This window comes from Ornithodoros turicata, chromosome 6 (assembly GCF_037126465.1).
Source record: "Ornithodoros turicata isolate Travis chromosome 6, ASM3712646v1, whole genome shotgun sequence".
In the NCBI taxonomy this organism is placed as follows: Eukaryota; Metazoa; Arthropoda; class Arachnida; order Ixodida; family Argasidae; genus Ornithodoros; species Ornithodoros turicata.
Window position 1 is genome coordinate 39,379,882 of NC_088206.1, and position 16,375 is coordinate 39,396,256.

Sequence of the window (16,375 nt, forward strand, 5' to 3'; positions counted from 1 at the left end):
GAACGTTTCTTGCTTTTTGATCCCAGGGAATCTAGCTCGCATTACGGTTGGTACTGTCGCAGTTCTATGCACGTTATTTTATGGAGCTATTCAGTAAATGAAACTGGTGTAATATTACTCGCAGGATGCCAATCAAAATATAGCTGCTAAGATCCCGCATCAAAATCTTGCACTATGTAATTTTACGCATGTAGTTATTAGTTGCGACCAGAGTGCACCACACCTTCGTTGTTATGCAAGCTGTTAGCCTAATTGGCTGTATCACAACACGTCTGATACTATACATCCACAGGACGTCCAGGGGACGTCTAGTTTGCAACGTCAGCACTGGATAAATCCAGGATATTTATGGATATTTTGGGACATCCAGACTATGCCCATTGGACATCCATCACCGATCTGGACGTTATGACCAAACTGTGATCTCCTGGGGATGTTGATGGCTGTCTGGGGAGCATGTCTCACTGTTGTTTAACATTGATGGTCTGCCCCTTTCTAAGAGCTCAAAAACAGAACTGTGGCCAATTCAGTGTCACATCAAAGACATATGTGGTTTCCTCCTTTTCTTGTGGGTGCGTACTGCGGGAACGCAAAGCCCCAGTCCTCCAATGACTACCTCCGAAGATTTGTGGCAGAGCTTGTGTGTTTACTTAGCGAATGTCTCTCAGTAAAAAACACTGTTGTTCGGGTGCAGTTCTTTGCAATGGTGTGTGATGCCCCAGCACGCTCTTTTATATCTGGTACAAAGGGCCACACAGGATACTCAGGATGCCCAAAATGCACGAATGAAGGCGACTACGGGTTAAATCGAACCTTTTTTGCAACTACCCCCTCCTCCTTGAGAACAGACGAAACCTTCCGTGAACAATCTGACCCTAACCGCCACCGGCACCCGTCCATCTTGACTGAACTCCCAATTGACATTGTTAAAAGTGCTCCATTGGATTACATGCATCTCATTTGCCTGGGAGTGATGAAGAAGATGATAGTGCTGTGGGTTTCAAGTCATTGAGCGTCCGTCTCGGTCCTCAACAGAGGGCCAGTCTAAACAATATGTTGTCAATGCTGAAGCACAGCATTCCAAGGGATTTTGCCCGAAAACCACGAGGTGTTGACGAGGTAGAGCGTTGGAAGGCTACTGAGTTCAGGCTATTCCTGCTGTACACTGAACCCGTCATCCTGGAGACAGTACTGCCGAGGGCCCTCTTGGAGAACTTCCTCACGCTACACTGTGCCATTACTGTTTTGGCAACAGAGGAGCTGTGCCTCGCACAGAATGACTACGCGACAGCATTGTTGTCTCACTTTGTGAATGTATTTGCAGAACTCTACAGCCCTGAAATGGTTTCTTATAACGTTCTTTGTCTACTCCACTTGGCGGAAGATGCGAGAAATCTTGAACCACTAGATCAGTTTGGTGCTTTTCGTTTTGAAAACAACGTGCGAACTCAAGAAACAACTCAAGAAGCCTGGAGCAACACTGGCAAAGCTTTATAACCGGTACAGAGAGCAACACGAGGTCCAGGCAGTGGTTAACAGAGGAAGCTTGACCTGCACAACTCACACCATCGTGGTCCCCTGACTCAACTGAGCACTCAACCACAGTATGACATGCTGAGAACAAAAGGCTTCGTACTCACTACAAGAGGACCTGACAGTTTTTGCTCCATCAACAGTGAACTAATAGCGGTAAAAAATGTTTCAACTTTCCGGCTATCTGGTGAGCCCTGTGTGATTGGACATAAACTGGTGCCTGTTCATGACTTGTACTCCAAACCGTTCCCATCATCACTAACTGGGGTGCACATTGCCACAAAAGCACAAAACTTGCAGACATGGCTCTTAGTGAATGTGCGGAAAATTGTAGTTCTTCCGTATGGTTCACAGATGGTAGCAATGACGCTGATCCATCTCCAGTGATATTTTACGTGCATTAGCGTTCAAGACGTACAGCAGAACTGCTATATAGTAAACTTGTACATTCAAGGGCAGCCATATATTTTCATCTGTGTTATAAATACAACTAATGGAGAAAAGGGTTTAGAGAAAGTAATACTGTGAAATATCAATTTGTCTTTGAAGCTCCGGTACCAGAGCGGTATTAGAGCAGTGTGTTATTGGAGGACAGGAATACGAACTTTCCAAATTTATATGCCTAATGAATCCTGCAGTGTAATAGCTACCTGTCATTAAATTTTGCGCTTTGCATTTGAACTGCGATGTTGCAGTTGGAAAACAAATGGTTTGCTTGAGTGCTGCAGACAATGTGATAGAAATTTTGTCACCTATTTCTCCGAGTTTACTACAAAGAGGTTTTGCTGTATAGTTGCTGTATAGCCATACTCAGCTCGATGTGCTTGTTTTGATCTACATGTCCTGTGACTCATGACTGTGATGTGTGATGACTGTGGCTGTGTCCCGTGATGTTGTGAACATAACTGGCAACATTTTGTCCCTCAAATTTTCATCAGCTCTACCTCTTCTGAGGCATATTTCATACTCTGTTGAATGTTCATTAGCACGATAATTACTCATATACCACTTCTCCCGCTTTTTCTGTGTTTTACCATTCGACGTAAAGGTGCAGTGTGCCATTGTATACTTTGTTGACCGTAATGAAGTGAAGTTGTGCCATGTTCATGGCTTCGTGGGAGCACCTGTCAGTGGCCAGACCTTCCCTCACACAAGGTGGAAACACTAATCAAGAAAGGCTACCCTCTAAGAGGTTCCTGTCATCAATTTGAAGTCGTTGTCAAAGGAATTTTCAGTAAGCTGTAACTAAAATCAGTGAGGGTGTGGAAAATGCCTTGAGTGATGCGGTTTTCATTCATTTTTCAGAATCCTGCGATGACGCAAGGAGGATGCTACCAGTATCTGAGTATACCTCAGATCTAAACTCAACAAGTGAATTGCCAGCTAACAGAATACGTCGTCCACGAAACTTTCAGTCTGACGATGAGTACCCACCCATCCCCACAAGCTTTCTGCGGAAAGGTATACTTCATGAGTATGCTATTGATTGCTACCTTGTACTTTACTGCCGTTAGTAGCATCCAAACTAATCACACTTTTATTCAACAGAGAAGCCACTGCCCGTAGACCGCATTGCGAAGACAAAATCCAAGAAAACAGAGGCCCTGCATAACACTGGAGGTAGTAAATTAATGTGGCTTTCCTAAACTGACACATACTTTTCAAAACATGTTAGCTACTGGATGGCTAGGTGCAGTGAATAGTTAATGTCTCTTGCCTCATGCCGTGACTATAACGCAGTCGCTTAGTGAAATGCTTCACATGTCTTTTTTTCTTTAACTGTGAGCATATCACAAAACTCGTAAATAATGAATGAAAAACAGCCGAAGTGAGCAAAAGTCAGTTAATGGCTCAATTTCCGGTAGCTATGTAACACTTTATGAATTAACCCATGCTTCCTGTGTAAAACCACATGCATGGAAGAATAGCAATGTAGAGAACTGTGAATAGCAAAATATTTTTAACTTGCAGATTCTGCCTCTCGTAGAACTACAGCTGAACTGCACAGTGAAAACATAGCATCAACAAGCGCAGGTATACTGTTCTGTATGCTCATGTGCTCTATCAATAGATTGAAATAGCAAAACATTCATTATAGCTACGAAGGGAGTTGCCTCCAGGAGTCGCACCTGTCCTGAGGCAACTCCCTTCGTACTTCTCTACCGGTTTGCTGCATTTCTACCCGTCTAGATTCATTATAGCTGTTGGGTGTGGGTGTGGGTGTGCAAGCACGGGTGCCGTTAGTATTCCGTAGTAGTAGTACAGGAGAGCAGAGTGTAACTGAGTGAACTGGCATCATCCTACTTTTATCTATGCAGATGAAACTGTGGGTGTGCAGAGTGTTTCCTCGTACAGACCAGTCGAAGGCAGACATTCATATTTTGTTGCCATGCTTGCTGGTGCAGTCTCAAATTTGTTTGTCTTTTTTGAGAATGCTTCTAACGTGCAAGCTTGCTGCCTTTCACTGGGTGTTTTTCAAAATATGTTTCATTGGATACTACGCTCTCAGAAAGACTGTAGGAATTCTAGTCATTGTAACAGTTTTTACAGCCTCTTTTTACCAGCTCGTCAGTTGTCTTATCTCCTGTTATCTGCTCCAGCTGCTGTTCTGATTTTGATGGATCTGCCACAGGATGCCGCTTGTTTTCCACTTCGAGTCTGTAGTCTGATGTGCCATCAGTTTGCAACTATTGAATTACACTACTGAAATTTGCCTATGGGCACTGCGCACAAATTTCTACATGTATTGAGCGGCTCGTGAGTGTAGCGTTCATGTAATGACAGATGTTAGATACGCCACCGTGCAAACCTGTGTTTTTCATTGTTATCTTTAGGTGCCACCAATGTAAGCCTGTCTGACATGGAAGACATAGCACTGGAAACAGGTATAAATTCGTGTAGCACTCAACAAAACCCTCATTTGCATTTCTGAATTTGCAAGGTTCACAGTTCTCGTGGACATTCAGTAAGCTGCCTTCTATTGTTGTTTGTTTTGCTGGTGCACATTCCTTTATGATGACTTCATGAGCATTTCTCTCAAGTGCAGGATGATGCGGCTCATGCTATTTTGCCAAGGCCTGGGGAGCTGCAATTTCAAACACAATTGGCAGGTGCGGTGACTATATACTACATACACACTGATACCACACATTTCACTGTGTGTTCTTACCAATTTGTTGTGCAGTATATGTACTCGCAAACTGTAAACAGTTCACATAGTAGCGTGCCCTCTCACTTATATCACAGGATGTTCTGCCATGAGCAGTGTTGCGCAAGTACAGAATATTTCTCGAGCACAATGGACACCACTGCCTGAACAGAGTGAGCACAAACTGGATTATTTTGTTAATTCCTTGATCTTGGAATCCACTTATTCCAAAGTTTCAAGAGGTAGTGCTGGCGGATTTCAATGCACTACGGATGGCACTCCAGCAACAGGGACAACGGCCGTCAACTCTGCAGCCTTTGCACACCACACGTTCAGCGGGAGCACCACTGCTGCCCCAACCACTGAGCACAGTGGAAGAGGTTCAGAAGTTTGAACGTGAGCTCACGTCTGACACCGAAAAGAAGTTGGCATGTGGCGACGGCCCAATGCTTGATTGCCGTAAGGCACATGTCATATGCCATTGCTAGTGAAATTAAACACTGTCCGTTTTATTCATTTATTCTTTTCTTTTCTTTTCTTTTATTAATACCCTTAAGGCATAGTAATTGACAGCACATGCTGCTGAATTCATTTAAGGTTCACCAGTCTAAGTGCACTCGCTGCTCAGCGGTGTATATGTTGCTGTCTTGTCTCAATTCGCAGGTGCTGGAGCTTACACTGCATGCTTGGTGGTGGGACTGTGACGTCTGCAGTGAGGAGAATTATGCGTTACCTGTCTGCGTCTGCTCTCTCTATGCAACTTCATCAGCTGCTATTTGCTGCCATTCATTGCAGTGCATGGCATCCTGTAAGTATTTAACTCTGACATTTTTTTCCCTTTCAGCATCGGCTTTAACAACCTAAATTTTGGAGTGACCACGGAAGAGTGTTTACACCCACCTTTGCCTGGAACCGTCTTGTGGGCACTGCATTCATTTAGTACAAGGCACCATTCATTCAAGAACAGTGCATGACTGAACATGTGACTTAAAACAATGTTATGCACACAATGTGCTACCTGCGAGTGAGATGTGACCTGCACAATCATCAGCTGCACAAGAAAGCGTCGGGAAATGCGGGTCATCGCCTACAAGAGCATTACCATCTTTGCATTCAAGGATTACATAGAAATCGTCACTGCGGAAGCTTTCTGTATGTTCCTCTGTTCCCTCCACCCTCCTTCCAAACCTGATAGTTGCACATGCACAGGTGTAAGTCCTTCATATCACGCCCGTCAGCACTATGTGGTACTGATAGCATTGTTCTTCACGAAGATTGTCTTAGATATTCTGGTGGGTGTGCCTCATAACATTGACCTCTATTTTGCTAAATTACTCATCTTTTGTTCGAAAAAAAAAACTATTGAACACATGAAGTTGCGATGTGGCCACCGTGAACGTTGTAATGTTGTAATTAGTGCAGGTGTTAATGGACTTTGATGGTTAATCTTTTTAATTAGTGGTTTGAAATGCAAAGCTACAGGGCTTAACTCAGAGGAGTCGAATGAAAGCTGATGGATGGAAGAGGATGCGAAAGTGAAATTTTTTCTACCATTCCACAGAGTGTGTGGCTGCTGCACGATATGTCTACTATATTGCAGGGTTTGCCCATATAGTGTGACAATATGGGACCGGATGTGAGTGCTTGATGATGTGAAGAGCATCCTGACACCAGTCTGGAAACGATACGACCAAGAGGGGGATTGAAAAGAACAGCTGTAAACTCTGCAGGGTGCTATTCTTTTATTTTTTTGCAGTTTCGTATCTCTTGAACTGTAGCTCTGTGTGAAAGGTAACTGTCAGTGTGAAGTAACGCACCATGTTTTGTCAGTCGAGGTGAACTGGCACTATATTATTACATTTTTCTAAAAAATGTCTGTGATACGCCTGCATAGCTTATGAGAGACTTTTTTTTTATTTTTGTATACATGTGTTGTCAATAGCACAACTAGTGTCTTAGCCTTCATCTTTTAGTCGCAGACTTTTCTGACGAACTGGCACCAGGCAGTGCACATAGTATTCACCAGAAAAATATTGTGATACCCTGCCAATATTGTGCATTGTTTTACATGTTATTATACATGTTTAATGTAAACCTGTGAAAAATATTAACCTGTTATGTATCTGTAAACCTTTTAATAACTGGCACCATTGTAGTGCTCATATTCTGCATAGAAATATTGTGATACCTTGCCAGCGGTTGTGCAATGTTTTAGTTTTGATAACCTGTTCCGTTTAATAACTAGCGCTAGGTAGTGCTCAAATCGTCCATGTCTACAAAAGTACCTGATACTCTGAATAACTGATATCACTTTTAGGAATTGTTATGTTCAGGTCTATTTTTATTATGTTCAGGTAGTGTTCCTGAAACATCTGTGATATTCTATAAAAAGCTTACAATTGTGTGTGGAACAATAAAGGAAATGTTACAAAATGTTTGTGGCATTTTGCATGATTTTCAACATAAACTACTATAAAATATAACAAAAACAAGAAGCATGCAATTGGGGATATTCTCTGAACGTACAAATATCCCGTCGCGATATTTATGAGACGTTCGTGAGACGTACAAAAGTGAGTCTTTTGCTAGTCCTATGGATATACAAAAGACTTCTACGGGCACTCTGGGCAAATCCCTGGGATATCCGAACATCCACGCCGGGATATTACTGGGACATCGCTGGGATATCTGTGGTTTGCTGGGACTCCAGAAATCCTGCGACTGTGCTGGGTATACCCCCAGGACGTCTTGGGATAGCCCTAGGAATTGCAACCATGTACCCTAAAGTGTTCTGTGGCTTACTACCCTGTTCAGGAACACAAAGACTCGACACGATGAAAGCTGTTTATTACGATTTATTATTCGCTCACGATGAAAGCTGCTGACGATGGTTGTATTTTTCTGGCGCAAAAGCAACAAGGGCCATAGAGCACGATGAAAGCGCAAACGGGAGAAGCTTCCTTCTCTAATCCTGTATCATCTGGTGCGACGCTGTTTCAGCAACACGCGTCTGGCCACGCGCATTGAGCATGAGGACATGGGGCGGCGCTGTCTGTCGGTAGTGGAGGTATGATGTAGACAGTATATATGATAGTAGATATGATAGAAACTGGAAGAAAGAAGGCCATCAGACTAAAAGGACATGAACAACAGATAAAGAAGCCACCAACAAAGAATAATCGCACCGAGCTGGTTGAACACGTACTAAAAACCGGCCACTCCTTTAACTTCAAAGAAGCAGAAAGTTTGGCGCGTGAACATACGTGGGGGTACGAAAATTTCTGGAATCTTGGAAAATTCATGCTGATAACAATGCTTTCAACAGCCACGAGGCCCCTACCGGAACGCTACACGAACATGACGAAGGCGTAAAGCTAATCTCGGATCTGTACTATTTTCTTTTGTGTTTGTGTGATGAGGACGCCCGCACAGGCGTCGAAACGTTACAAGTAAATGTTGTTGTCTGTTGTGTCAAGCCGGTGTTTCATCTTTTTTCGTCACAAAACTATACCTAGGAAGGGGTATGAGGAATAAATTGCCTTGCTAAATACCACTGTTCACTGATTTCGGAATATAATTTGTTTTGTGAGCACATGACGGACATAGGAGCCTTGAAGCTGTTCTGTTGTGTGTCGTGAAAGTTCTTCAAGTCCTAATGTTATGTAGTCCATCAGAAGAACCCTAGCCAATGAAATTACATGCTCGGGGTCTTCCCCAAGCAGCATAATGTACTGAAAGTCGAGCGCAATGGGTGTGGACGGTATGTGTCTTATCAATGTTCTTTAGTTTCACGGGTCTGTTCAAGGCCCGTCAATCCCACCTATCCTACCCGTCCATCCCCATTGCACTCGAATTTCCGTACATTGTGCTGCTTGGGTCGGCGAAATGTGCTCCCCGGGCACAGGCAGTATGTATGTCTATCAAGTTTTGAAACGCACGTGTAAAAAGCGTATGCACAGTATCACGTGTTCTGATCTGGAATGCACGTTCTCCACAGCGAAGAAGGTTTAGCACAAACAAAGAAGGATAAACTATGCTCTCAACACCTTTCAATAAAACACACACTCCTCTCACTGTTGTCAACAGTAGTATGGAATGGCCACTATCCCGAAACGCACATCTTCATCTAAACACGATTATTTAATCAATTAGAGCTAATTGGGACCCCACACAGTAATCAGCACCCTTCAGTGAGTCACCACACTAATTGGGGAGCGTCTAACTCGTGTCCAGACCAAGATGTGCGTTTCCGGATACTCGTAGTCATAAAAAGAAACAAAATAGATAGAGATAGAGTAGAGAGAAACAATTTATTTGAAAATTAACGACGCCGTCGCGAAGAAACCGCTCCGGAACGTCCGAGTGACCAGCGCCCGCCATGTTGGTAGTTGGCAGCCGGCAATTGCAGAGATCGATGACAGGTGGCCACCTAGTTGCAAGGTATCACACCAGATGGCACCACCATCATAGCTCTATGCGAGAAAGACAGAGAACAACAAGATACTAGCGGCAGGTAAAAATGGCAACACTGCTAAACAAGTCTAGGCATGCGAGAGAAAAGGCCTAACCGCTACTGCTAAACAGCACGGAGAAAACAGTACACATCGGGGAAAAGGCTTAGGGGCGACCTGTGAGGCCTAACCACAGCGTCACAACACTACACAGCTAACACAAGGCGGGAACCGCAAAACGCTAGGCACACAACGCTAAACATGCGACAACAGAGAAAAAATGCTTGGTCACTGCTAAACAAGTCTAAAGATGCGCGTATGGGGCACAGCAAACATGCGAGAAAAGGAGCACGGTCCAACAACGCGCAAACGTCGGGAAATCACTCACCTTTTCCCCCGCGGCGACAGTGCGTCCGATCCCCATGGCAGCCAGGCACAGGGACTGCGGAGAGACCGAGCGCACGTCTGCACTCCGCGATATCCAGCGAGCAAGTGACTGGGACGCCGCGCCGCGGCAGCTACGCATGCGCGCGCGCTCCTAGCGCCCTGTGCGCCGTCCGTTCGCCCGCCCGCGCGTCATTGAGGGGGTCACGCGGGCGGTTACGGTTTCACTGTCTGCTCCTCCCGCTGCGCGCGCGCTCCTAGCGGCAACGGGTCGCTTCTCTGTTTTGGTTTCGCTCTCGTTTCTTTGCACGCGTTTATCTGCATAAAGGCACCGCGCACTGCACTCGCCTCATCAATACGTGAAGATGTTCAGCTACCACTCGTTACAAAATTGTTCCCGCACCCACGCCTCTTGGGAAGAAGTGGAGAATGAATGTTTCAACAGCGAAAGTCCCCGCAACGAGCTCGTCATCACTGCTTTTCGCTACGTGATAGACATGGTAGGCTTTGGCAATATAGGAGAGATCTCGCCGGGGCGGCTGCAGGAGATGGTGCTTTGGATATACGTCCATTACAAGAACGTCTGTATAACGGTTCCGGATGCACCCCTGGGACTGATGAGTGAATTTGAGAGCTTGGCCAATGCAGAATTCAACTACATCGCTGCAGACATCGTGCACCTTCTCGCTCGTGCCATGGCTCATATTAAGTACGCCCTGCGGAAGCAGCGACATTTGCAAGCAGTCTACATCGTGAACTTTGTTACCGATTTATTGAAATATCATTTGTTTATCGAAATGCAACGCATTACAGTCCGAATAACTTTGACGTGACTCAGTGTTTTTTTCTGTGAAACATCTTTATTGAATTCTTACAAAGGAGTTGACCGATAGATGCCTGCACTTTGTTCCACGGTCACTCGATTCACAAGGACGCTCATGGTCTTTCTTGCCCGATGCTGTACAAGGAGGGGTCGTACTGCTATACAGGCAGGTAGTTGGGCTATCGGGGAGGTTGCTGGATGGCTCTTCCTGTGTTTCATGATATGCGGTGACAGCGGATATCGCTTCCTGAAAAACAATGCCATATATAGAATACACTCACACGGCAGACGGACTACTTACATTTTGCTCCACGAAACGGCTCCCGTTGTGGATTTATGCCCCTCGTGGGCTTTCGATCCATCACCGTAGAACCAGAGCGCCTCCTCCTCCTCGCATTGCGGTGGTGTCGGCTGTTCTTTGGACCACGCGCCATATCTTACTCGGTGTCGTTGCGATATTGCATATAACGTCGACGATGACAACCAAACGAAAAAACGAAAGAAGGATTTAAGTTAACCCCAATTTGAAATAATTCTCCCTCTAAGAACTCCTTAATTATGCATAATCAACATGGCCTCTGATGAAATTCGTGTTCGCACGAATTCTCCCCCCGTTTTCAACTAATCTAACAAAAAATGAAAGAAGGAGTTCAAGTTTGAATAAAGCCAGATTAAAATGTACCCCCCAAATCTTCCCCATTACGCCTAATCAGAATTCATGTTTCCCATGAACTCTGTAACCCCTTCAAAATTTTGACTTGTGTGGGGGATGCAACCACAATTCCCCATTACGGCTAATCAGAATTCGTGTTTGCCATGAATTCGCGTCCCTTCCCAATTTTGAATAGAGCTGGCGATGCTCCCCCAATTTTTGAAGTTCGCGAAGCCTAATCAGACCTCATGTTAGGCATGAAGTCCCTCCCACGGGAGAATTTGAAATACTTCTCCGTAGATGTAATAATGTCCGTAGGGTGCAGGTGCAATACGTAAATAATGTCCGTAGGTGCAGGAACGAACTAGCCCATCTCGACCGATGTGCAGCTGCTCTACCCGTCCGAGCGTCCAAAACATCCTGGGCTGTCGTCGATCGGGTATGAGGACCAGATCGTTCTGCCGAACGTTGGCCGAGGTTACATGCTTGCTGAGTTTAGCTGACCGCAGTTGGAGAAGGTAGTCGTTCGACCATAGCTTCCAGTAATTGTTTAGCAGACTTTCTTTAGCCTGCTGAATCTGCGAGGGGGAGACGTTGACGTCATCTGAATGGAGAAACTGCATTGATGGCAAGGCGGTAAGGCGTCTCCCGATCAGGAAGAGTGAAGGAGAAAGGGCTTCTGTGTCGTTAGGGTCTTCTGTGAGCGAAGTAAGCGGTCTTGAATTCACAATGGCTTCGACCTCTGTCAACACAGTCTGTAGCTCCTGGAAGTCCAGTTCGCACCGACCTAGCGACCTGCGCAGCGATTCTTTGACGGAGCGCACCATGCGCTCCCAAAAGCCTCCTCACCATGGCGCTTGTTCTGCTATGAACTCCCATGTGCTCCGTGTTTGGGTGGCATATTCTTTCACTGCTTCAAATTGAGCGGAAATCATAGGAGGAAGTTCTCGGGAAGCCTTCTTGTATGTTAGAAAGTTGTCGGAATAGATTTTCTATGGTATACCCCTGCGAGCCACAAATTGCTTAAACGCCATGAGGAAGGTGCCGAAGGCTTGGTCCGTTACCAACTCTAGCTGAATGGCTCGTGTAGCTGTGCAAGTGAAGAGTGTCACGTACGACTTTGAATATCCGTGCGCTGTTTTGTAATACAGTGGACCTGCAAAATCTACCCCGACCACGTCAAACGGAAGTTGCTGTGAAACTCGATCCTTCGGTAGGGGCGCCTCTCGCTCGGTGCATGAATGTGTTCGGAGACGTCGGCAAAAGTAGCAGTGGTGCAGGGCGTACTTAACAGATTGCCTTCCTCTGATCACCCAGTAATCCTCCCGTATCTGATGTAGAGTCTCCTGAACCCCGGCGTGGACCATCCTTTCGTGTTTGCGAAGAACCATGAGGCGGGTGAACCAGGCTTCCAAAGCAGGCGGTAGTAGCATTGGGTGCTTAGTCGCTGCTGGTTGTTCGGAATGCTGGAGACGCCCGTAAAGCCGGAGAATGCCGTCGTAATCTTTGTACCGACGGAAATTCTGAAGATGCATGGACTTCTTCTCCAGGAACTTTGCTTGTGTCATCCTGATCCAGTACTGCTCGGAATTTTTCAACTCCTGTGTTGTGAGCGGGCCAGTCGGTTCGCTCTACTGTACCGCTCTGGCGACATGAGGGTTTGAACCGCCGCAATCGCCACTGAGGGAACACGTTGGGGGACCACTTCGTCCTTTCCATCAGGACAAGTGGGTTCTGGTATGAGTGAACTTGGCCAATTTTCCGCATGTGCCAACCACGTAGGGCCGTGCCACCACAAGGGGCTGCCCTGAAGCTGATGCCCCTTAACACCTCGAGTAAGGAGGTCAGCCGGATTCTCCTTACCGGGACAGTGTCGCCACCATTCAGTAGAAGTGATGCTTTGAATTTCTTGGACGCGGTTCGCAACGAAGATCTTCCACCGTGTTACTGGTCCTCTTACGCAATGCAACGCTATGAGAGAATCCGTCCAGAACACACAGTCGGGCACAATCTTCAAAGCAGTGCAGACATATCGGTAAAACTGTGCGGCAAGAAGGGCTGCCATAAGTTCAAGCCTTGGCAGCGTTTGGCGCTTGATGGGGGTCACTCTGCTCTTGCTGACGAGGAACTCCATGCTAGAAGAGTCGCTCGATGACGCTTCAACGTAGATTACCGCGCCGTAAGTGCAGGGACTAGCGTCAGCAAATACGTGCATCTTCCTAGGCGTGGCCGTGCCCGAATATCCCAGGAATCGAGGGAGAGAGAGTTGTTCCAGTTCTGCCACTCCCACGCACCACTCCTTCCTGATTGTATGTCCTCTGGCAGTGGATCATCCCAGTCTAGCTCCGCCTCCCAAATTCTTTGCACCAGAATCTTCCCAGTAATGGGGAAGGGCGCAAGTAAGCCGAAAGGATCGTAGATCCTTGATACGGACTGTAAAATGTGCCTCTTGTCATTCGTCTCGGTTGCAACAAAGTCCAAAATGGCTGCGAGAGGACATCGTAGTTTGTCATTGTGTACGTCCCAGACAAGTCCCAGCACCTTCTTAGTGTGATCTTGAGTCGTCTCGACGGTTGTGCTGCCGTCGTTGAACATCTGGCGTAATAGGATCCCGTCATTGGTCACCCACTTCTTCACTTTCATGCCTGCGGCCTCAAATATTCGCAAAGTGTCCTGGTACAGAATCTGTGCGTCTGATGATGCTTCCACGCTGACCACCAAGTCGTCGACGTAGAAATGATCATGTAGAAGCGCCGCTGTCTCAGGGTAGTCACCTTCAGACTGCCGTAAGTGATGTCGAATAGTGGCGGAAAGAAGAAGGGGGCTGGACCTGGCACCAAAGGGCACTCGAGTCATCCGCCAAGTTTCGATGTCTGGGAGGGTTTGCCCAGTAACCGGAGTCGTAGAATACCAAAGGAAACGCAATGCGTCGGTGTCCTGCTTGTGAAGGCCAATTTGTAGAAAGGCCTTCTCTATGCCAGAACCAAGGGCGATGGGATGCATCCTGAACCTCAACAGCAAAGAGAGAATGTCCGAATTCAGATTAGGACCCGCGTGTAGTACGTCATTCAAAGATAGAAACCCAGGTGACTTTGACGAGGCGTCGAATACGATGCGTACTTTAGTAGTCTCCCTTTCACGTCGGATCACTGCATGATGTGGGAGATAATACTCCGGGCCAACCTTTGACGCTGTGACATCTACGCGTTCAGCGTGACCGTTCTCGAGGTACTGTCGAATAACTTGGTTGTATTCGTTCATTACAGCCTGGTCTTTCAACAGAATGCGGGTGGCGTTTCTTAGACGTACTTCAGCTGTTGTCTTGTTTGTCCCGAGCCTAGAGACAAGGTTGTCCTTCCAAGGCAGCCCAACACTGTAGCGACCGTTCTCCAATAGAGTGCTGTCCTCGAATCTCTGTAGAACGAGATCTAATCCCGGTGATTCTGCGGCGTCGGCAATCCCGAGGTGCTCCAAGTCCCAGAATGACTGCAACCTCTCATCTAAGTCGTCTTGGGAGAAGCTATAAAGATCAACGTGGAAAGTGTTCACCTCTGGCGAAGAATAATCCCCGCAGGACCTTGCAGAGTCCATCTGAAGGTTGTTTCGAGGGCGATGAGGTTACCCTGAAGCCGCATTTGCTTGCCGGTGACAAGCGCCCCGTAAAAGTCTGCGCCCAGAGTAAATAAGCGTGGGGCGACGACATCGGTTGTTTATATGCGTCCAGAAAATACTCCAATCTTTTTCTACCAAATAGCTGTCGCCCGAAATGTTCCATCTGGTGGACGCTGCGCACGGTGCGCCACAGGACTGCCGCGTGACCCCCTCCATGACGGGCGGGCGGGCGGGAGGACGGCGCAGGGGGCGCTAGGAGCGCGCGCATGCGTAGCTGCCGCGGGGCGGCGCCAGGCCTCCATAGCTCCCCGCATTCGCGGCAGTAGAAAAATAAAATCACGTGGTATTACATCGTCAGGCATCATGACGGATGCCCATTGGCCGAAGGAGGTTGCGCGCTCCCGGATTGGTTGGCAAAGTTTCGAAATATCTGACAGCTCACTTTTCGCGGGCAGTCTGGATAGTCGGCCAGGCGGGCAGCTCCAAGCAAGGTCGTTGCGTCTCCGCGGCTCGCCGATGTCGGTTGACCACAACGACCAAAGAGGAAGCGTATTCGCGGGTTTGTTCGTGTATAGTGAATCTGGCCATGTACTGATTTCCGATAAAGTATCAACCTACGGACATTCTAGCCGGGTCGGAACTGGATTGCTTGGTGAGCTGACGCCTGAGGAACACTTTTGAGTGCTGTCGCATTTTCAAATACAGTGACTAAGAAGAGAGGGTTCGTAACGACATAAGTATTTCCCGTGACTGTGTGACCTTCGGTGCATCGCCAATATGAGAAGAAGATGCTCATCTGTGAAACGCACGCACTCGTGGACTTCGCTCGCCTCCAGAAGTAGACTGTGTGTGTGCTTTGCAAGTTCCAACTTGGTTTTGTTGCAGTCTATTCAACGAACGAAACGTCCTGTACGCACGGTGAATATATGAGTCAAACATTTGAGTCTATACGTTGCATCAATAAATATGTATTTGGCCAGTCAAAAATGTCTTAGTTATTTTGGAATAACAGGCGCCAGGTATGAAAACCAGTAGAAGTCAATGGTAGTCAGGGCCGGCCGAAAGGCGAGCCAAACGGAGAGGTTGCTGATTGGCTGGCTGCTAGGCATCACGACGCATTTTCATTGGTCGTATGTCCAGTGTTGCCTGAATTACCTCAAACTATGGGCTCTATGGGGAGCTGTGGGCGCCTGGCGGCGCCCCAGTGACTCGCTCGCTGGATCTCGCGGAGTGCAGACGTGCGCTTGGTCGCTCCGCAGTCCCCGCGGGGCTCAGTTGGTGCCTGGCTGCCGTGGGGAGCGGACGCACCGTCGCCGCGGGGGCAAAGGTGAGTGATTTGTCGATGTTGGACCGTGCGTTGTTGGACCGCGCTCCTTTTCTCGCATGTTTGCTGTGCCCCGTACGCGCATCTTTAGACTTGTTTAGCAGTGACCAAGCATTTTTTCCGTGTTGTCGCATGTTTAGCGTTGTGTGCCTAGCGTTTTGCGGTTCCCGCCTTGTGTTTGCTGCGTAGTGTTGTGACGCTGTGGTTAGGCCTAACCGGTCGCCCCCCCCTAAGCCTTTTCCCTGATGTGTACTGTTTTCTCTGTGCTGTTTAGCAGTAGCGGTTAGGCCTTTTCTCTCGCATGCCTAGACTTGTTTAGCAGTGCTGCCATTTTTACCTGCCGCTAGTATCTTGTTGTTCTTTGTCTTTCTCCCATAGAGCTATGATGGTGGCGCCATCTGGTGTGATGCCTTGCAACTAGATAGCCACCTGTCGTCGATCTTTGCAA

General features: G+C 47.2%; 2 protein-coding genes across 2 annotated transcripts; both read right to left on the bottom strand.

Annotated features, from left to right (window-relative positions):
- Positions 1-11,983: 11,983 nt before the first annotated feature.
- Positions 11,984-12,559, bottom strand: LOC135398510 (uncharacterized). The gene has a single exon (XM_064629916.1). The coding sequence runs from the start codon at positions 12,557-12,559 to the stop codon at positions 11,984-11,986; it is 576 nt and encodes a 191-aa protein (XP_064485986.1).
- A 601-nt stretch (positions 12,560-13,160) lies between these two features.
- Positions 13,161-14,582, bottom strand: LOC135398511 (uncharacterized). Its single transcript, XM_064629917.1, has one exon. It carries the CDS (start codon positions 14,580-14,582, stop codon positions 13,161-13,163), a length of 1,422 nt encoding a protein of 473 aa, XP_064485987.1.
- Between the last annotated feature and the right edge of the window lie 1,793 nt (positions 14,583-16,375).